The sequence below is a fragment of the Plodia interpunctella genome, chromosome 4 (genome assembly GCF_027563975.2).
Source record: "Plodia interpunctella isolate USDA-ARS_2022_Savannah chromosome 4, ilPloInte3.2, whole genome shotgun sequence".
Classification (NCBI taxonomy): Eukaryota; Metazoa; Arthropoda; class Insecta; order Lepidoptera; family Pyralidae; genus Plodia; species Plodia interpunctella.
The window spans coordinates 5,297,634-5,320,389 of NC_071297.1; the positions used below are offsets into that span (position 1 = coordinate 5,297,634).

At 33.4% G+C, this 22,756-nt stretch overlaps 1 protein-coding gene and 2 long non-coding RNA genes across 4 annotated transcripts in view; 2 read left to right on the forward strand and 1 right to left on the reverse strand.

Moving 5' to 3' along the window:
* The window catches only part of LOC128669351 (semaphorin-2A-like), a 46,468-nt gene extending 41,706 nt beyond the window's left edge, over positions 1–4,762 (forward strand). Inside the window, exons 13-14 of one of the 2 annotated variants that reach the window (XM_053744115.2) lie at positions 1,491–1,599; positions 2,793–4,762. In XM_053744115.2, the coding sequence (XP_053600090.1) occupies positions 1,491–1,599; positions 2,793–2,867 (184 nt within the window). In that variant the 3' untranslated portion in view covers positions 2,868–4,762. Of the gene's footprint in view, positions 1–1,028; positions 1,434–1,490; positions 1,600–2,792 lie in introns of those variants that run through there. The other variant, XM_053744116.2, reaches the window with a different exon arrangement.
* Positions 4,763–20,441: 15,679 nt separating this feature from the next.
* Positions 20,442–21,402, reverse strand: LOC128669577 (uncharacterized). The gene is made up of 3 exons (XR_010369875.1): positions 21,251–21,402; positions 20,810–21,160; positions 20,442–20,719 (listed from the first exon to the last, which is right to left on the reverse strand). It is a non-coding gene; the product is annotated as an uncharacterized LOC128669577 (long non-coding RNA).
* A 9-nt stretch (positions 21,403–21,411) lies between these two features.
* LOC128669578 (uncharacterized) lies at positions 21,412–22,752 on the forward strand. Its single transcript, XR_008404659.1, has 2 exons — positions 21,412–21,548; positions 22,475–22,752. It is a non-coding gene; the product is annotated as an uncharacterized LOC128669578 (long non-coding RNA).
* Positions 22,753–22,756: the final 4 nt, after the last annotated feature.

Sequence of the window (22,756 nt, forward strand, 5' to 3'; positions counted from 1 at the left end):
TAGTTTGTAGCTTTTTGGGAAATTACAATATAATACTTTTGTATTGGTTGTAATGAATATTTTTATATTATATTGTAATTTCCCAAAAAATCTATAAATTTCATCTGAAGAAGTGCCTGTGAAGGTCTAATGTCGGAATAAGATTTGAGTTGATTTGTTCATTACATTACAAACTCACCCCTAATACCGCCGCATAAGGGTATATATGTAAATTCTCACGTGGTTAATCAAATAATCAGATATCCAGGTCGCTGGTTTTATTATAATTTCTATAATCACACAGGTTTACTTTCTATCTAAAATATTATTATGCAGCTGAAGAGTTTGTAAGCGAATCTTTGGTATTTCCTACGAGAGTGTGCAAAGATTGCAGGGAAGCCGAAATTAAATAAAAGATTTTGGTGTTATGGGAATTAAAACTTTAAAATACTTTCGTATTTTATACTAGTTGGTATAAATATTTAAATAGCAAAGAGATAAAATTTAAAGCTTTCATGAACATTATGCTAATGCTGAAATACTGGTTAGTCCCAGTAACTCTGGATATTAGCAGCTGCTGGCCGCTATAAAACACACACTTTAGATGAGCTGTTGTGCTAAAATTAATTTATTATACTTAATCCCTCCTCATGACACTATGCAATTTACATCTGTATGTCATAAGTGTTCTCACTATTTATATCGTTTGTAGGACTTGTGTTTTCGTTTCATTAATTGTAGCTATTAAGAGTAAATAATGATACGATAAACACAATAATTATAATCAATTTGCGATTCATACATTTTCCTAAGAATGAAAGCACACAGCAGAGTGTGTTTTCAGCAGTCAGTGTGTACTTTTGCATTATGAAGAAAGTTTTCATAATTTCATAAGGCAACAAATAGTATTCAAATAAAGTTAACAATTTTATCATTTGAACAGAATAATACTAAATTGTCGACAAGTCTGCACGTGAGCTAAGCATGAGGTAGCGTTTAAGTAACATTACAGAACAGCACAGTCGTAAAACACGTTTTGTGTGTGACAGGTGCAGCCAACCCACAAGACATAGGAGTCTAGGTGAAATATATTCCAAAACAATGCTACCAAAAGTCTTTAAATATAAGAATAAGTACTAAGTATAAATGCAAGGATTAATACTAAATTAACCAGTAAAATCAGACCGTATGTTAAGTCAGATATAGCAAGATGCAAGAGTATGATTGTAATCAATGTCAAAAATCTAGTAAAAAAAAATGAGATTTCATAATTATTATCCTTATGTGTTTTTTCGTTCATTCCAAAGAAATACAAATAATATATTATACAAGAATAAATTGCTTGTTAACATAATGAGAGTACTCAACAAGTATATAAGGCAGACTTGCAGTTCAAGAAATAAAGCATTTGTAGCATTTAAGAAACATAAATACATCAAGGCAATTGTTAGCCAGAGTCGTAAAGCATGTTACAAGCAGAGCAGCTCGTAAAACATTTCTGTGCGGGACAGGTGCAGCCAACCCAGCAAAACGCAGGAGTACAAGCAAGTGTACTCGGACTGGTGCCACGAGTTCGAGAAGTACAAGAGCGCCATGAAAGCATGGGAGTCCAGGCAAATGGTAAGATAACTCTGCTGATCCTATTAATATTAAAAGGAAAGTAAAGCGAAGCGCACGCCTGGTGTTGCTGGCGTCCATAAGCTGTAATGACAGCTTACAATCAGGAGAACCGCATACCTATACGCCAGGTTGGTAATATAAAAATAAGTTATTTACGCAAAAAATACACGACAGATTTTTATGAAATATGGGTATGGGGAACACGGAGTCAAGTCCCAAGGTGAAAATATTTTATATATATTAAGTCAACCGAAAGCATTCAGATTACTCCAAGGTTTAATTTTGATATACGATACAAATATAATCAAATTAGGGCTTTACAACAATTAATACACCCAATCTTTTTATTTGATAGTAGGCGACCATTTAATATTATCTATATTTTTTTGTAATAATATATGTATCTAGCAACAAAAACAATTATTTCGTATGAAGCAAATATTTGTTGATTTCTTAGAATGATGGAAGTATAGAACTTACCATCTGTTGTAACATTATTGTGGCCGAGACGAGACAAATGTTAAACATGTGCAGTCCTGGGACATGCATAGTTTATTTTAAGAGCTGTGCAAATACGTGTCATTTATTACTAGGCACTTCATATTCTGATAAGAAATAACAAGGCACGTTGAAATTATTTTTTACCCCAGCACCCAACCGATTTAGGAATTAAAAATGCCACGACTATTATTGTTGTGTAATGTTTATTTTCAACAATGTTGCGGTGCCCCCAAAAATTACAACTTGGGGCTACTACCTCGGTCAACCCCACCTAGCCTAGTTCCGATAATAATCATAAAATTATTTCCATCAATTATTCAGCGTAATCGCCACCGAATAAAAAAGCCCTCTGTATTATCACTAACACAATTATCGAATAGCACGTATTTTATTTTCACGTTAAAATACACTTTATTAGGAGCAATTAACTACTTTTCAACTTAACAACTCTTAGGAACGCATATCGAATAGCATTTTGTAGTACGTGATTACCTAAAACCATGTAAGGTAGGAAGTAATTTTTTTATTTCATTTGTATAAACTATACAAATATATAAACTGATTTCAAAAAAATCTGCTGGCCGTTTAGATGACCTGAGTTCAAAGACCATTTCCAAATAACAATAAATGTATATTCTAATGGTTCTTACTACGTGAGGTATTCCTAAATATCATTACTAATTGATTTCCAGCAATGCTCCAAAAGTCTGAACGCATCGAGCCAGCAGAACAGCATGGCGAACGAGATCGTGGCCTCGCTGCGGTGATAGGCCACAGTCTAGTGATTAATGAACGATTAACGCACACCGACCCGCTGACATAAACTATCCGATATTCCGCCGACAATGCCCGCCGCCCGACATCCCGCCCCTACCACTGAAAAACTAGATAATGTCACTTGTTTTTGCTAAGTTTCTGTTTGAGTTCAACTGGTTATTTTTTACAAGTCCACGGGACTCGGTTGTATAAGTAAATATCATTCCAATTTTAAAAGACATACTTATTTTAGCAATTGTCATGATCACATGATCATGATTAAAGGTTTCATAAAAACGTCGTTTCACCGGAAACCTGAAAGATAAAAATGTGATGAACTGTATAGAAGTTTATTTTAAGTAATTAAGAATCTTGTACTATCGAGAATCAATGGTAGGAGTGAAAGAGAAACGATAATATAGTGAGGGGATGATCTGTTAAAATAGATTTGTTGCGCGCCCCGGAGACTGCCGCGTGATGGATGACTGACTTCTGCTCAACTACGTCCACAATTTTTTTTATTGTTCGGAAAAGGGAGCATGGGCATCCGGAAAATAGAGTAGTTTATGTTATTGGTGATTTGTTGAACTTAAATATTTAATAATGATTCTATATTGTTGATTGATGCGACTGATTACCTTGCTAAATGGTAGTTAACACTTTTTGTCTCGAATTGTGCATTTAAATGGCAAATTTTCAATCTATGTAATTATTTCATAGATGGATTGTATAAGGTTGCAAGGATAGGAATCCACCAACTCAAAATACTGTGATACCAGTTCTCACTATTAATGAGCTGTCAAAAGATATTATGCGTCTACTGCGTTATTTTAAAGATAAAAAATGTCGTTAAATAATAGTTATCTCATAATAGCTTTTCCATTATGAAAACATGCGTTTCATTTGAATTAAAATATAACGAGCAGATGAGATAATAGTATTTAGTTCCATTTACGAAGACCGCTTGCAAAAAATATTTATGTATTAAATGAGCAATATGAACGCCAATTTAGGTCTAAGCGAAATGTTTAAAAGCTTAAAATATATGATGAAGATTTGATAGCCTTTCATTATTCTCTATGTTTTGTTATGTGCGTGTGGTCTGAGGGCCCACTTGGTACGGTGTACTGTGGTAATAGATAAGGAAGGTTTCCCTAATTGTAGATGTTTCAGTTTGTTAAAAAATGTTATCAATTTGTTGCCATAAAATGTAATTTTAGGCCCGGCTTTGGATATTCAACCCGAATTTATTTAAATAGCAGTTATGTTGTTGTCTCCATTGATTTTATAACATTCTCGCTAGAATAGTGCCTTGTGAAGCAAGCTTAAGATGTAATGAAACTTATTTAAATGATTGCTAATTAGATTTTAAATATTTTGTGTACAATGTAAAGAAGTTAGGTACGTAGAATATAGAATGATAAATGTAGAAGTCATTCGTAAATAAAGCAATAATGTTCCACTGATTAAGAGTCGCCAGTATTAAAATTCAGAAATAGATAGCCTAGTACTAATTATGTAATGTCATTCTTTACTTATTTCTCGTTCGTTGTACCATGCTTTAATAATTTATTTTAATTATAAAACAATTAAAATTTTCTTGTTAGTACGCAATATAAGTGGCGCATATTGGAATTGAAACATGGTACAAAGGAAAAATAAGTCCAACTTATATACGATTCAGATTTTTATTGCATATAGTATGCATTTTAAAACAGATTTGTTGATTGCATGTCCAAATCGCATTAAGTTATGAAAATGTTATTGTAAAAATAATGTAAATAAATCTATGAATTTTTGGTAGACAGATTGCTATTATATGTTTATTGTAAAAATATTAATAAGCTATAATAATTAAGCGATTGTTTTATAAAAGGAACACAAAAATAAATTATTTTAGAACTAATCTCGATTTTAATTTATGCCATAAAACTTTTTGAAACTGAGAAGAATTGTCGTCTTAATTTTCGTTTGATGGATGAAATGAGTTTTAATTACACATTTTACGAGATGGGAGTTATAATTTGCTTACATTAGGAGAGAGAATTGAGGGAATCATTTTTATAAATCTTTTTACGGGCAATGAAATTGGAAGCTGAGTATCGTAAAGCGGCCGTCTTATTGCGAACGTCATAGAATTTAATTACCAGGAGAGGGGAGAATAATTGGCGACTCGGCTGTAATGGCCGGTTTACGCCAAATTAATAGATTCCCGGTGCAGGCCCGTTGAACCTCCGGCCATCCCTGGACTCGTTTTGATATTAATTACCGACCTTAATCTAACTACTAATGAACTTTATTATTTTATTCATTATTTTCGTCAGCTGCGGAAGATATTTATCTTTCGTTAAAACGATGTTTTATAAAAGTTAATAAATTCACACATTCATAGACTGAATTCTCACTGAAACCAGATTTCTCACCGGAATAAAAAAAGAAAAACAGAAAGAGGTATTAGGTAGGTATATGTTTATTATATTACCACGAACCCATAAAAAAGAACTTAAAACTGATAAAAAATACTAATGTAAAATTTGACCGCTCAACGTTTAATTAAGATGATGAGGCGACTTAGCGTAAAAAGTGGGAAAAGGTGGAGGAAATGAAGCTTGACCGTTGTGGTCCATAGGTTAGGGGTTGGAACCGGCAGTCGATAAATATAAGACAGATTGATTGTCCGATGGATATGTCAACGCTCTATTTACCACAGAGCGGGGTTGTTTTGGTTAACTCGGTCCTTTTAATCTGCCATCATCGATCTATCGATCAATTGACTTGTTGTCGCCAGATCACGGTAAAATATTAATGTCACTGCACACACAGTGAATAAGGGAAAACATAAAATAAATAATATTTGAACTACCAAATACTGGGTGGATTACATAGACACAAGTAGAAATTAGGACACTTTTTCCGAAATACCTATAGAAGCGTATCTCCGCTAGTTCAACTACAAAATACTTAGAGTTAAATTAATTTATTAATAAAAACAGTAACATCTGCTTGTCTTCCAAAATTCAGTGCAGCCAAACAAGTTGTATTTAAGTTTAAACTTTGAAGCATACCAGCATTTTAAAGTAAGTAAAATGCAGACCAGCTTTGTTGTCCAACTTTATACAGAACACAGCATGCAACTGAGCGAACATGTCAGTTATGAAAACATTATGTATTAAAGTATACCTATATTAAAGTAAACACGAATAAGTCTCTCTTCATAGTTACGAGAGTTAATAATTGAAAAATATTATTTAAGCGACTTCCTCAAAAGTGATGTTGCAAAACCAAAACGCTTTGTAGCTAGAAGTAGGTAATGTGTTCACACTTTAGGTATATCTACCTGTCTGGGCTGTGATGTTCTGTAGTGTAATAATTAAAATACTGCAACATACTTTATTTTGCAACAATTTTACTAAACATTAAAGAGGTAAAAGTCAAAATAAGTATGGATAAATACGCCTCGACAACGCGAATAACACATATAATTTCATTTAAGTCAGCTTCGGAGACGTTCTTTCGATTATCCTTTGATCTTCCATCCCAGTTCCTAGCAAGCAAGCCCGCGAGGTTGCGATTCGTCGAAAGTAATCGAATTAAGGCCTATAGAGAGGAGTTAGTTGAGCGACGGAGCGCGTAACAACGTTGGCGTTTAAATCGTCTAGTCGGTTGTCGCAGGAACATGATCGATCACACGCCCGCTATGAACACGCTACCTTCACTTGTATAACAATAATCTTCAAAGACAAAACCAAACAAACCGAATAATTGATGAAATTGACGTCTGAATGCGCCTTTATGTTCCAGCTTTGTATTTTGAAGGCATAGGTAGTTTTACAGTAGATTAGATTAGCTTCCTATGATAAAATTAGCTTCCATTTTGTGCACACAAATTGAAGACGAAGCAAAATGCAGAGATCATTTTTTAATAATTCTGTTGTCATGATAGAAGAAAATATATTTATAACTTGGGCTATTATTAATTATTATTCATAAGGAACGAGTGAATATTTTCGATAAAAACATATCGTTATTTACGTTTCTCAGTTGGTAATCGTGTAAAAAAGAACTGGATTGTCAATAATGATATGGAGTACCTACGCTAATAAGTAATTGAGAGCAAAATAGAGGATATCATATGTAGAATAATGTAGGTTTATCCAACTAAGATGAAAGTTATTTAGGTATATTTGTATTTTTAAGGTAATATTTAAACAACTAAAACATGTGTTCATCTGCGAAAGATTTCGCTGGTCGCCGACGAACCGCATAAATTACCGCTTGCCGCGACTCGTTGAATGCCGCCTTTATTTTTTACTTTTTAAGTTGAGACCGCAGCTTAATTTATGTCGGTGTAGAATGTAAAACTAAGGATTCCTTTCGGCTTGTTTCACCTTCGTTTTCGTAATGTCGTCACGGAATTGAAATAAGCTTATAAACCCGCATTAATAGTTAAGGCTCAAGGGCTATGTCATCATAATAAAATGCAAATTGACACAGATTTAATCCGGACTTATACCGCTGAGCCCAATAATTGTTAATAATCCGGGTAGGGTTGAGGGCGCCGTCGTCGCAGGGCGGACCGGGGCTGCGAGGGTCTGCGCTGAAGTCCTTTGCTGTTTTTGTTTGTAATTGTTTTTTAAAGCAGAATATAAATTATTATATTTAAAGCGATAAGTTAATAAAGTTAGTATTAAATTTTCGCATAGGTCGTTTTTGTTTTATATTTGAACATCTGAGATGTAAATAATATAGATAAACTAAATCCTACGAATCATACTAATATTATAAATGCGAAAATATGTGTATATGTGCGTATTATATTTGTACACGGGTAGAATATAATCTGGAATAACACAGTACCCGATGTTATTCCAGGTTATATTCTACTTTTATCCCAAAATTCCCACGTAGCGAAGCCCCGAGGCGCCCCTAATAGAAACATAATTAGCATTTATTTTATACTAATTTGTTTAACTAGCAGAGTTATTTACATAAACATTTCCAGAAAAATATTGAGTACCTATTTTTTAATATGAATTGTTGTGGTAAATCGAACCGAGACTTGTACATTCGCACTCCCACACTTCAGTTAAGTACCTACGAGTAGGTAGTTAATTGCTTTTAAATACGAGTGGATCTAATTGAAAAAATACTTTTCAATATAATAACACTCTATTTTGTTTTTAACTAACTAAGTAATAGTAGAAACATTATATTTAAATTTACCATTAGTTTAATTGATGAGCACCAGTGGTATAAACACGACTTAGCATTTCGCGTTTGTTTTAAAACAGACCACAATCACCACATCTACTCGATCAATTACGAACACTAATAGTTAATTGAAAAGATAATCAAGCGTAGAGGTATATATATATATATTTAGGTGATGGTATTTTTTCTTTCGGGATGAAGAGATAACGCGAAATTTTAGGGCTCCAAAGGAACAAATATATATTTATATCCAGATTTACATAACTAACGACTATGAATATGTATAATAGTGATCATTATGTGAAATAAGTATATATTATTAATGATATAATAATAATACATATAAAAAGTAACTTGTTTTTGTTATCTTTTATATGTATCTATCTCATATCACACGTAGGTAAGTATCTCTATAATATGTTTAAGATCTATCAAGTGTTATGTAAGTAATAATATCGTTATTATAAGAATGATTTATCTATATAAGCATGGTCAAACAGAAAGGAATTTTTATTTGACAAAGAACTTACTATGGTGGTTAAGATATACATTAATTTAATGCTTATGCTGAAATCTTTGAGTTGAATAATTTGATGTAAATTAATACCTCTTCTCAGATAACGGATTACCTACACCACTTAATCCTATTAGTTCGACTCATTCGTGAGCACCTCTCACCATACCCCAAATTTGGATTACATTCAGATCAATTCAAATGGAGTTAGCCTATTTAGGGCCGTGTTGTAAGCTTTAATCTTTATTATTAATAATTTTAAGATTTATTCTTATTGTGTGTTTATTCTTATTGTCTATTTAGTGTTTATTATTTCACAAAAATATGTATTATTGAGTACTAAACACATTGGAGGAAACATTTTATCGCGACTTTTCTAACAAAAGTTGTGTGACGAAACACGGGGCTAAGGCATAGGTACGAGTGCAGATATTATATGGTCTGTTTTGAACTCATCCGTTGTTAGCTTAACATAGAAAGCAACAATTGCAATTATAGCTGGACTACAGGGTAGAGTTATCTTTGCTGACTTTGATACAAATTCAAAGCTATGATCGAAAGCAGCTATGTTCGATTGGATTCGTTTGTCCACTAGTCCACAGCCGCTTCTAAAAGGCCCACTAATTAAACTTTTTTAATCTGTCGGAGGTGTCGACGGCTGGGACCAATCGCCTCATCCAGATAGCTATTTCTCAATTTAAGGATCTCGCGCAAGCCTCTGATAAGCCCCAGATTTAGCGCTGAGCGAATTTGTTCGGGTAATTTACTTTCAGAGTTGTGAAGACAATAAAACTTGGTAAGGGCTTTACTTGTGTAAAGCTTATTTTGTTTTGTGTAATGAAGAGAAATTACACAATTGCGAACATTGTTACAGCGCACTTTGAAATAAAACGGCAATTTTCTTGGTTATTATATTGGTAGATCAAAAACAATGATATACATGTGACATTATCCGATCCCTTCTTCAAACACGTATTAGTTATATGGGAATGACGTCACACCTGAATATTATTCAAGCTGGGATAGGCTTTATGAGCGCCTTTGATTTATAACTCCAATTAAACACCAGCGGCGCAAAGCATGAATAGTCACAGAATGGCAAATATTCCATTTCAGTTATTGTGATTGTAGCTGTGAAGAATAGATTGCGGACAATGCTCTTCGGATCATTGTTGAGATAGACCCACGCCTTCGTCCTCAGCTGAAAACGGATTTGTTTTTATCCATTTCAATATGTGCTTATTTTGAGCTTCAAAACAAAAAACCATGGCCAAAAGGAAAAGCCCTGCTGAAAATAGGATATGAAAATATTCAACAAGTTGTTCGATCCGAATTACTAATGCAATTTATTAACATACGTACGAATGTTTTGCTCGTAAAATATGCAAAGGGGATAAAATAAGTTGTCGAAGTGGTTCGCCAATGTTTACGAGCTCTCCGCAGAAGCCCACGGAGCCCCGAGGTCAGCAGGCCGGGCCGAGCGATCGGTCTGCGGACTATATGTCTCCGTCAGCATTAAGGATGCGTGTCACGGCGAGTTTGGGGCTGTCACCGGCAACCTCATCCATCAACCCCTTTCCGACCTATCTGTTACATATAAAAACATCTAGTACGTACTTTGAACGATAAGGAAATGATTGCCTATGATCCGTTTTATCGTGTTCCTTTTCATTTAATATTTTAATTTTTTTTTCGATATAAGGCTGCGAACGTGGGTAAAGAAAATAAGCCATATCAATGTATTCGGCAATAAGTATAAAACATCAGTTTCGGCCACTACAAGCAGTTTTTCCGCATCGGTCAGCAGCCGGGAAACTTTAGCCACATATTATATCCTATAGGAAAGTTGCGGAGTGGGGGCGACACGGTCACGTGATGTTCGTGCGCCGAGTCATGGATAACTGCCAATAACAGGGTGTTTTACCCTGCCATTAAGGTATATTCTACTCCAACTTTGCATCAACTGCAGCTGCATTTATTTAAAAGAACCCTTTTACTGTAATTACTGAAACGTTTGACTCACGAAACACACGATAAAACATTCCAATTTTACAATTCATATTGCTTCATATACAAGTCGAAAATGACCAGTAAGTAAATTACTTATAATACAAAAGTGCAAAATAATCCAAAAACATATTGTCACGCATAGAATGTGTAAACAGTCAGTCGGTGACGGAGCTATCTGAGTTAACAGTATCGATCAGCAATAAAATATGTCGGGTTGATCGTAAAGTAGTCGGTATTTTGACTAGAGGCGAATGCTGAAGCGTGGCCGGTGCCGCTTTCCGCAATAAATCAGGTCGAGAGTGTGGGAAAATGACCAGCGCGAAGACTGCGGTGGAAGTGCACGAACTGATAGCTGGAACACAACCCTATGGAGTGCGGACTCGATAGGGTTGTGGACGGTAAGTGAAAATTAATGGTTTTAAAATTGGAAACCGAAAACTCAACATTTGCTTTTTTGTCGCAAATAAAAACAAATATTCAATACTCTTAATTTATGTTAGCTATAAAGAATTAAAACCGACTTTGTAAAAAAAGTAACGTAACATGTATCTCCTACTTGTTTGTAAAGTTTTGTATTAAGCAGACACTCCAAGTCATTAAATAAAACCGATATTGAGGAAAAACTTAAAAAGATTTTAGAATCGTCAAAAATCTTTGCTCCCTCAATGAAATTAAACAAATCAGAATATCCACGAATCCCAACTTTTATTATCTCCAAGAACTTTCCAAGAGTCTCATTGGCCGAGGGTACCAAAATGAATTATTATTCTGTCTCCTGAAAAAATCACTTCGCCAAGTAATGAAAACTCAACCTGATGTGCTCGAGAGGCAGCTCCGGTCCGGCGGATATTACGGCAATATATTTCAATTACACATAAGAAAAAGAACAAGTCGTTTGAAGTAGCTGAAAGGCCAGATTACAGTCGTCGGGGAAATAATAAGGAAGACGCTAACGAGTCGGGGACGCAACTTTACAAGTAACGTGTGGGCTGAGATGATTTTCAAGAGTGATTAAATTTCATAAGTAGTATAGTATAGTAGTAGTATTTTTTGCGGTGTCTTATGCAGGGGATTTAATTTGGTTTTCCATGGCAAAAACCCATGGAATTGTGGGGTTTTTGAAATTATTTTTTATTCCTGCCCAAGTAAATTTAACAGAAATCGATTTCTATGGTACGAACGAAGTATGTAATTACTAAAATTAAACTTGAAACTTTTATATGGACTTTTATATATACATAAGATAATAATATCATTCAAACTACTTGATGATATAAAATCTTATTGAAATGTAAAAAAATAAATAAAAGTCAAGCCAAATTCCTAAATTTGTATATACAAATTTCTTTATGAAAATTGCCCGGTGCGATGGAGTATTTACTACTTACTGTGTTGAAAGCACCAAATGTTTGGTAGACTGAAAAACACGAACAAAACCTCCCCTTTAGTAGGTATGTATGATTAGGAGTATGTTTACGGGACCAGAGGGAGCTGGAGGACGAAGGGCATTGAAGATTTGTGCGATTTGGCGGAATTTAATTACTGGGATCGGGCAGTATAACGAGGCAAAAATATTTATGTTTATTGTCGAGCTAATGCCTCAATGAGACCACACGCGCCGCGGTAAATGTTGCGCTAATAACGTATCTAGCTCGCGTATAATGAAACTACCTTTAAGCCAACCACAAAGCTATTAATATTCTATTTTGTTTGATTGAACAAACTAACAGATATTTCGTAAATCAAAAGACGAACTAATAATTCCTAATTTGTTAAAAAAAATATGACATTCTTCAACTATCATAACTTAGTCTATGTTTTCCTAAATTAATAAGTCAAATTAGTCTTCATTTTAAATGTGCTTAGCTAGCTGAAGTTATGATAATAATTATCTATATCCTCCAAGTTCCTCTCTGATAAAATGCACATTATGTACAGGAGCTAATTTCCTGAGCCGACTTTTATGGTTTGCAGGAAAAATACTATATAATATAATACTTACGTGTGGCATGGTTTTCCTTTAGTACAGTAACTGCACGCACGACTGTGAAGTAAATCAAGAAAATAAACAGAACAAATTATGAAATAGCGTATAGTGACAGGCTACTTTATGTCTATGGAAGTCAAACAAATTCCCTTAGCTCATATTTATTTTCAGCGTCGACAATTACGGTCATTTGAAGTCGAGCGTGATGTTTCCAGTCCATTTCTCGTAATAGCGCTGCTTTTATAACCGAAGCGTAATGAAACTCGTTTAAATATCACAAAAGTGGTCGGATTACGACATCCAAGCACTTTATGCTGCTTAATTACTGCCCTCGACAGAAATAATTGGGAACTTGGGAAATTACAACTGGACTTCACTGACAAATGTAAGATTCCTTGTAATATTAGAAAATTAAATCAACAGTCTACTTTGTGAGAGTGACTTTTTTATCGTAAATCGTAAAAGTGGTCATTGAAGCAGAACCATTTTTTTAGAAATATAGTTTTTTATTAAACAGGCAGACACAGATTATGTGTCTGTTATTTATTATTATATATTAGCAAACTGACCACTCGCAACACTTGAGTTTTGGCTGCTTACGAGTATAAAGAGCCTATTATATAAATCTATCGTATGAAAATTGTATTGCAATCCATAATAAACCACCCCAGATCTGACACAAATCTTATTTTGCTGCAGTGTTATTATCCTATTCACAATATCCATCATACTACCCGAATAAATGTAAACATTTCGATTGTCAAACATGCTGAATTCTCTATGAAAACTACTTGGGATTGGATAGATTTTCCATGAACACAAACAATAGCAGGCAAACTAAAATCCCAGTAAGCTGTTTGAATCCGTTCGGCAGCCGGCCTCATTGGGCATTGTTCGTTAACTGGAAACAAATGAGTCCATGTTTTAGGAATATATGTATCGAAATCAGCAAATTTGATGCTAAGTTAGACAAGATAATGAAATAAAACTTTGGCATTGTCTTTTGATTGCTGACTGAACGCACAAGCTATTAGCTCAACGAACGTATTTTATTGCTAAGAAAATGACGCGATTGCTTTTCTACATTGTAACTAGTCATATAAGAGTCTGATTATTAGTATATTATATTGATAGTGATATCCAAACAAACTTAGCATATTATCTTTCATTAGATTCGGGAATTAGATTAAATAAACTTTAATTTTAATTACAACTGGTAAATTTATTTTATCGAAGGTGTATGCGCCTACATTATCTCTAGTTACATTAAGCATTAGCTACATGGGTAATTGAAGATAAAAAGAGCGGCAACGTAATTAAACGGTAGGCGAGTCAGGCGAGTAATCGAATGAGGCCCGTTGATTAGCGACCTAAGGAGAGAATCTAAGCACACACACTGCCTTTTCGGAGATTCCAGCAAACCTAATTATGTAGCCTTAGATTTCTAAAAATAACATAGCTAATTTTGCTATATTTTTTATATTAATTATCAAGTAAATGTTGCTTTTAAAACAAGCTTTAAGATTTATTTTATCTGAGAGTTTTCCCGAACTGTGAGGCGCCACTACTAAGCTATAAAAAATTACCTTTTGAATTTTGAAGATTCAGCTGTGATTTTATAATAGGCCGTCAATCTGAATATATAAAATATAATGTCAAACTTAACTGAATTGCTCATCAGCTCTCATTGGTTTTTAAACTCCTATCTTTAGAGTAAACCAAATTATTTGCAGCGTAGGCATTGCAGTACGCTTACCGTATGCAAATATAATCGCATAGTTTAAGCCACAGATAGCAAAAGCATTAATTTGAAACTCGTTCACCCGAAGAGTCTCACTGATTAATATCCGCATCTAGGAACTAGGCGACCACTGGATATATTAGCTCGCCGAGTATGAGATTACTAATTCCACTAATGCACCGGACAAATATGCCCGAACCTTGCCAGCAGACTTGCATTTAGATGACTACGTAAATTTAATTTTTCTCGCTGAAACTAAACATTTTTTGACGTTTCAGATAGTTGTTTTCCAAATAATCTCGTGAACCGGTAAGTCACATCTATGTTTGGATTTAAGAATTCAAATGTAATAATTTTAGCCTCAAATGCAGAATCAGATTTTAGTTTACATTAACATTTATACATCACAAACTAGACTTAATACACTTTGACTAATTCAGTTAGGGACGGTTAGGGACATATAAAAGCTCAGCTTTCGACGTTATTGTAAGTGTAGGTCTGATTGTAAGTACTTAGTTTCTAAAAAAATAGTTTTAAAACGTTTATAATTAAAGTTAAGTTTACGATTTTCATCAAGTATACGTTAGTAATTAATTATCGTATTACAGCAACTAAGTACTTTATAATTTTAAATAATCATAAATCATCATCAATAATCATCAGTAAAATTTTACTGCTGAATTGTGTGTGGCACATGATGTGGAATTTTTATTACACACACATCAGCTTCAAGTCTAGAAAAAGCTATCAGTCAGTACAGGTTTATTGATACTACTTCTTGTAAAGTAAAAATACTATGATATTTGCTGGTTTTCTCTCACGGTAATGAAAACAAAGTCAGGTAAATAAGAAAGGGGACATTGGAAGGTGGGGTCCTTCTGAAGAGTCTCATAAGCTCATGTAAGTAAAGAAAACGAAGTGGAGTAATAATTGCCATGCTATTTGAAAACATTTCTGAAGTTCACCTCATTTTGTCAATTTGATTCAACGTAAGTAGGTAAGTAGTATGTAGCTTTCCTACTTTTACAAAGTTTGGTTGTGATCGATACACGTACAACGTAACACCGTCATCCTCATTAAATTTGATATTGAAATAAAATAATGAGTTTATTTTTTTTTTTATAGCTTGGTTATATTTCACACTGCTGGGCCAATGCCTCCCCTTTTGTCTTCCATATTTTTTTATTGAAAAATAATCTATTCTCAATTAATGTACTAGTTATTACGTGTAATCTAGGCTCTTTATTTTAAAATTATTGTGACATTTTAAAGAATTTGAGCCACCTATAGCTAAGTTACGTTAGAGCAAAAAGTATTTATTTATTGCAACAACAACAGCTATCCTTATAGATATTACAATAAGTTTAACTGAACTACTATATTTGCATGTGGATATCCTGCACAAAAAGTTATAAGTAATGCAGAGTTTACAAGATTTTCTGCATGAAACAAGAAATCAATTTGTATTCATCATAAAATCTATGAAAGAGAGTTAACTGATTCTAAATTTCTATAACATCTGGTGCCTTAACAGCGACTTGTCACAAAACGTGGCGTGTTTAAAATAACTCACGTGACATGAAGATTTGACATTTTCTGTGATTTTACTGTCCTCATTTATTTTTATATGTTTTCGAGGTTATTTCCGGTCAAAACTATTTAAATAGAAAACATATAAGTTATCGTAAAACTTTCATGGATTCCAGATTTTATGATAACTTATAATATCACATCTATTCTACTCGGGTAGGTATGTGAGGAAGGATAGGGCCACAAACGTGCCACAGATAGATATATCTTATAGGTGTAGTAAACTGTAGTTTTCTAAACTGAAATATTAATAAAAATCACTGCTAATCAAATAAATTATATGAACAAAGTAAAGATCCTCCAGGACGAAATTTTATTATATAGAAATCTTTGACGATTTGTTTGAATTATATTAACTCTACCCAATTTTTACAATCGGTACATTAAAACCAAACTGGAGTGATAAAAGCCATCCGTCATAGGTAGATCAGCGGCGCACGCACAAGTGCAGTCTATTCATTTGCCGGATGGATTAATTTCCGCCGTGAGATCGCTCCAAAGGGAAATGCGATTGGAACAAAGTGTAGACCGGCGGGGAGGGCTGATATTTCATTTATGTCCATTTATCTCCGAAAGGGTTGAAAGCTATTTCAACTAAAAGTTTAAAATAAATTCCACAATTGTCACTATCTGAAAAGGGACTGGGAAATATATCGCTCGTTTTTGCTATCCAAAGTTACAAGCCTAATGGAGCAGGCAATGTTTGATTGAATACGGACTCGGTGTAATACGATCATGACCAAGGCTTTCTTTTCACAAAATGACATGTGAAAATGGTAGTCCACGAGATTATCACGATTATGGATTATCTTCAATGATTTTGTCAAATAACAAATATCTTTATACCTAAGGTATATTGGGCAAACGAGCATGCAGGTAGACTTATTCTTAACACTTATACCTACCATCTTTAAAATAGAGACATCGAAAGAAGGTTTTGACATTACATTTGATTTGTCTTTATTTCAGAGGAAAACACAACAGAAACCAAATTATATCTCTTGAGTGGTTTTCCGGTTTCTTCTTTAGTCACGAAGTCTTGGAGCTCATGGTCTAATAAACTACTTTTTCTTCTTCACCATTTCACTATCTTAAAATATACTAAATGCATCCCAAGGCTCCACTCCTGTAGGAATTTCCCTTTGTACTATTATTTCCATGTTATATTCTACCCCTGTAGTACCAATTTCTTTTATGTGATTAAATCATCCCCATTTACAATATTTGATGGATAACAACTTCTACATTATATTACAGTCATGTGATAGTCTATTCATAACATTGGCATGAGTCACATGCGTGACTCTAGTCGACTCGAGACTCCGGGAGTTTGGCATGGAGGCCTAATAACAAGTTCTTCGCCTTATTTTCCGGAACGGGCCTGTTGCCCACCCAGATTTAACTTCATTGCTTTGCTGGCATCTTGCCAAAACTATACTGTATGATTATTAGGACTTTTCTTATTGTTTTAGAAGTTTATATGCGAGTACCTAATAGAACATGTATCACTCCGAAGTCACATTCATTTAATATAGGATGTTTGTTTCCAAATCATGCAAAATCTAACTACTTACTTGACAAATTTTATAAACATACAATATACCCTCACATTCGTTTTACAGATAGTAAATAATTCATTTTTGTATAGATGTTGAAGCTTATTAACTTAAAAACCAGTGTAAAATATTCTCTATTCAGTGAGCTATTTTTTTTAACAGAAAGTCTAATAAATTTAATTTGAATAAATTAGTTTCTAACGTAGAAATATCGACATGAATTTTGAATATTGATAAAAAAGTCAATGTCTGAAAAGTACGTTGATTTTGTGAATTTATGTGTAGTGTAGGCAGGCTCGAGTTTATGATGCAGTTTACGATGGCCTCTCGGTCAACACGCGACTAGGGTTTATGGCGCTCACGCAGACTTTACAACGTGAACTGAAATAAAGGTTATTATTATTCCCAAACTCCTTGGCACGGCACTCATTCTCCAATTGTATCAGCAAAAAAAAATGGAACACCTTTGTATTATTTTAAATAATAATGTAAGAATTTAGGATCAAGTAATGGCAAGAGAAAGGTATGAGAGTACATGAGTTAAATTACTTCTTAGATCTACTTCGTTATACTAGAAGTCAGTTTGACGTAGTAGACCCAAAATATGATATATAATATTAAAAGTAAAATTTTAACTGTAACAATAAATATAGTTTCAGTATTGTAATTTTAGTGAATTTATTTAACTACTATTTGACATTTTTTCCAGTTTTTTTTAAATAAATCAAGAATTTAAAAGGCCAATAAAGACGAACAATATGATAAGTATAATTCCATAATTTTTATATTTGGTTAAAACTAAATTTTGGAATCTGTCACTCAGAATCTCAGCCTCACTTCGGAATAATATAGAACATTCATTGCACTTATTGACCAGAATCATTAAACAAACACTCAGTGTTATGGTAATTCGTTCTGTAAAGTTTATTTAATGGACTAAGGTATAAAAGTATTTAGGTAAGAAAGTCTATTTAAATGGTGCAAACATAATTTGTGGACAAAGTTTCGCATGTAATGTTTCGCGAAGGCGCCAAGATAACTGTTTGGATTTAATTAAATTGTCTCTGCTATAGACACATTTTTTTGCCATCTTGAAAATGGCAACGATTGAATAAATTATATTAATGTATCACATAAAATTAGTAAATTATTATTTTTATGTGATACGTTGGGGCTATAGCTTAAGTACCAATTAAAGATGTAATGAAGATAATATCCGTGATGTTATAATGATTTATTTACAATATGGGGAAAACAACACTGGATGTGATTTCCACCCGTACCAATATTCATTAAATTCTGTTTAGAGTTTATTGCGTAAACCAAACACCCAATAAACATACTTATCTTAACAAACGATCTACATAATATTAGGATAATAAAGTATGATATGATTTTAGAATAAAATTGTATGACTTATGCTTGAGCACATATTATGACGGTCAAGCATATATCACCGGCCCTACACTAAGCTCTCATAAAATCAGATCATTGATGGATAAATCTCGGATAATGTTCTTGTCTTTTTCATATTTTGGTATTTATGATAACGAGAATTAACAAATAAATCATCCCGATTCTAGAGAACTTGGCTGAAGTTTTTAGAACATTACGAATACTTGCCCTGTATTTTGGATTTCGTTTTGTCTAACACACATTTGGCGCTGTAAGTAACTAGGTACCTAGGTAACAGTAAATTTTTAAGAACGAAATTTAGCGGGTCATTGGTTAAACGATATCTTCGAAAATGTGATTCCGGCAAGAGAGTCGGACACGACGTTGGTTGCTGAATACAGCTGATAGATCACATTTAGTGCAGATGAAGTGGTTCCCTAGAGAGCCTTTCGTTCCACAACGTTGAACAAATGCCAATCTCCGAGCAAATTCGCAAAAATAATAGAGATTGTCTAGAAACAAATTGTTATTTATAACAAGGACTTTAAAATATGAGTATATAAAATATGATTACACTAGCTTTTTCCTGCGGATTCGCACGCGCGAACTTCAGTTCTTAAAAGGAATCGAAGTAAAATTTCAGTTATTGTAAGACTGGTAAAATTTGTTTATTACTCAGTCATCATTCAGATTCGTATTTTTGTCATCTTTAGTTCAATTCCCCGTTTCCCGCAACGATTTCCGTTACGTATCTCGTTCCGAAACTTGTCCTGCTACATGTCCCACTACTGCTTCCCGTAATGCGTGCCGAACATTTCATGGACCTCTCTTCAAAAATAATAAAGTTTCGCATAAATTTCCACCCCTACATCATTCCCCTAGAGATGCAATTTTCAAAATCGAGTTATATTTTACTAATTATTATATAGATTACTAATTAAAAATTGAAATAAAAAAATTCATGTGTCTCACTTAAAAAATGACGAAGGTTCATACAAACTTGCAACCCCTATTTCACCCCTAGAGGGATGTAATTTTCAAAATCTAATTAATGCATTATTATTTTTTACCAATTAAAAATTTTATATGTCTTCAAAAATGACGATGTTTATACAAACTTGCAACCCCTATAGGAATGTAATTTTCAAGCATTATTATTTTTTACCAACTACAAATTTAAAACAAAAATTTCATGTGTCTCATTTCAAAAATGACGAAGTGTCATACAAACTGGGATCCCCTATTTCATCCCCTTAGGGATGGAATTTCGAAATATCCTTTTTTAGCGGACGACTCCTAGTCACAATCTACCTTCTTGCCAAATTTCATCTTCATGGGCTCAATAGTTTTTGAGATTTCGTGATACGTGAGTGAGTGAGTGACTGAGTGTTTTTCAGTGTGTGTGTGATAAAAAATTTGTTTGTTTGGGCGAGGTACAATCATTTTATTTTCAAAGTAAGCTGAAGCTAGGCAAGAAAATTCATATTCAAATTCAATTAATATTTTTTTGCAAGTACAGACATCACTTGTAAAAAAAGAGTAGTTTGTTTTCAAATCTCCGTTAAATATATCAGATTTAGATAAAATATATGTAACTTTTATTACATTAAAAAAAGGTTTTCTTAAATTCAACTAACTAATCGTACTTACAAAATCTTTTAATTTATCAAAACTTAATACTATTGTGGTACCCTGGATTCTCTCATCTGCTTAAGATTTGATGGTAAATTGGTTAGCTTGGCTGATGGAACTTTGTACAGAGCCTCTATATCTGCGACGTGGTATTTATTTTCGTAATAAGACACAAGTTTCAATATCATTGCTTCTGTGGTGGTTGTCGCTCGGATATTTTTAACAAACTGAAAGATCAATAATAAAATTAATATTGCTTATATTAACATTGCTTATATGTAATACAATATGTCAATGTGGATGAAATCATTATTAACCTCAGATCTAAGAGCTTTCTTTGCTGCATCTGGCTTTTTAATGAGGTTTGATCTTTTTGCTTGTGGTGGTGCTTTTGGCATCTTATTTTTTTGGTTCGATAGCATCCTCATGTTTGGTTTCAGTGCCATCTTCATGTTTGGTTTTGGAGGTTTCATCATTTTTGGATGCGATGCGGGCTTATTTTTTGGCGTCTTCGTTTTTAATTGTGGCTTATGCTTTGCAATAGGATTATTCTTGGGCTTAGTTGCTGGTTTTTTGGAAAGTGTAGTCTCTTTCAGAACTTCTGCTTTCATGTCTTTAATGAACTTCTCAAAATTTCCAATTACTGCTTTTACATCTTCTTTGTTAAGCTGGTGTAAAAACAAACATTTTTATTAATACCTTATGTAATTAGTTATTATTATTTATTCCAAATTAATTATTTTACATTTATATCTTACCTCAGTTGATGAAATACAAAATAATAAATAGGTAGTTATAATAAATAAAAACTGACTACTCGACGAAATAGTCATGTAATCTGAACTAAACATTACTACTTTATAATTTGAGAAACAAATAATATTTATGGCAAATGCAATGAAATTCTTACTCACTGATAACAGATTTAAGTGTTTTTCATAACGAAGCATAACCGCGATATGGCCTTTTCAAGAATTACGTCGATTTTTTTAGAATCACCTTGATGTTCATATGTGCTCGTGGAAAATAGGACAATCTGGGTGATAATCAATTTAAGTACCCTGTTATTCATAAAAAACTTAATACATATTTTAAGCTAAAATATATTGTGTCTATTTCTGTCAATTTCAAATACAATAAAGTGCTATAGTGACAAAACATATTTAAGCTAAGTATCTTTTAACTTTCTTATGAATAACAGGATTAATCATTACTCATTTTTGTAGGAGTAAATTAACATAAGAGTGTAACAATTAATTCATTGTGTAGCCTGACAACTAAAGATGTCGATGACTGTGCGGATTGGTGAAATAAAATTAGGAAAGTGAATTCTGGGGTTCAAAGTTCATGGCTGTAGAAAACGCCATAAAAAACCTCAGATAACTACAACCAGCTTTATTATATTATTTATGATAGAATTTATTAGTATCTAGGCATGCTTAGAACTTAAATCAAAAACCTATTATAGTATAACAATTCGATACCTGGATCGCTAACTACTATACCTGATGGATTATTAGCTAATAATTATCCGTTATAATTATCACTATCACATAGTGTAAAACAAAGTCGGTTCCCGTTGTGTGTCTGTCCTTATGTATGCTATGATATCTATAAAGCTACGCAACGGATTTTAGTGCGTTTTTTTTATAGATAGTTCGATTCCTAAAGAAGTTTTAGGTGTTTAATTTATGAAGTTTTTTTTACCCGTGGAAGCCGGGACGGGCCGCTAGTTTAATTAAAAATTAGCTATGTAGGGATTATATTTGTTAAAAAAAAGGGAAATTCTGCTTATATAGGTAATTAATAAAATATCTCAAAAATTTGATGATGTGAAAATAAACCGTTCAAGTGTGAGTTAAACTCTCGTGAAGAGTTAGTGTGACGGGAAGGTTAATATAACTTATAACTTCTAGAATTCTAGTGGGTTTTCCTGTGATCTACAAGCACTGAACTATTTTGTATTTTTTTTTTATTTTTAGGAAAGTTTCGTAGATCAAGGGATACAAGAGAATAGACCAACTCACACTGTCGCCGAATACATGCCGACGCGAATTTCGTACGCATGAACATTGCGTAATTTGTATGAGATTTTTTATTTACCGCAAAGAAAAACGAGCACTGTATACAGAATTCACCAAAGTTTGACAAACTGACGACACTGTGGATACGGCATAAAACCACGAGCGCCATCTATTCATTTTTTCTCGGATCAATAATATTTTCCGAATAAAAGTGTCGTCTTTATTCATGAATTACATCGA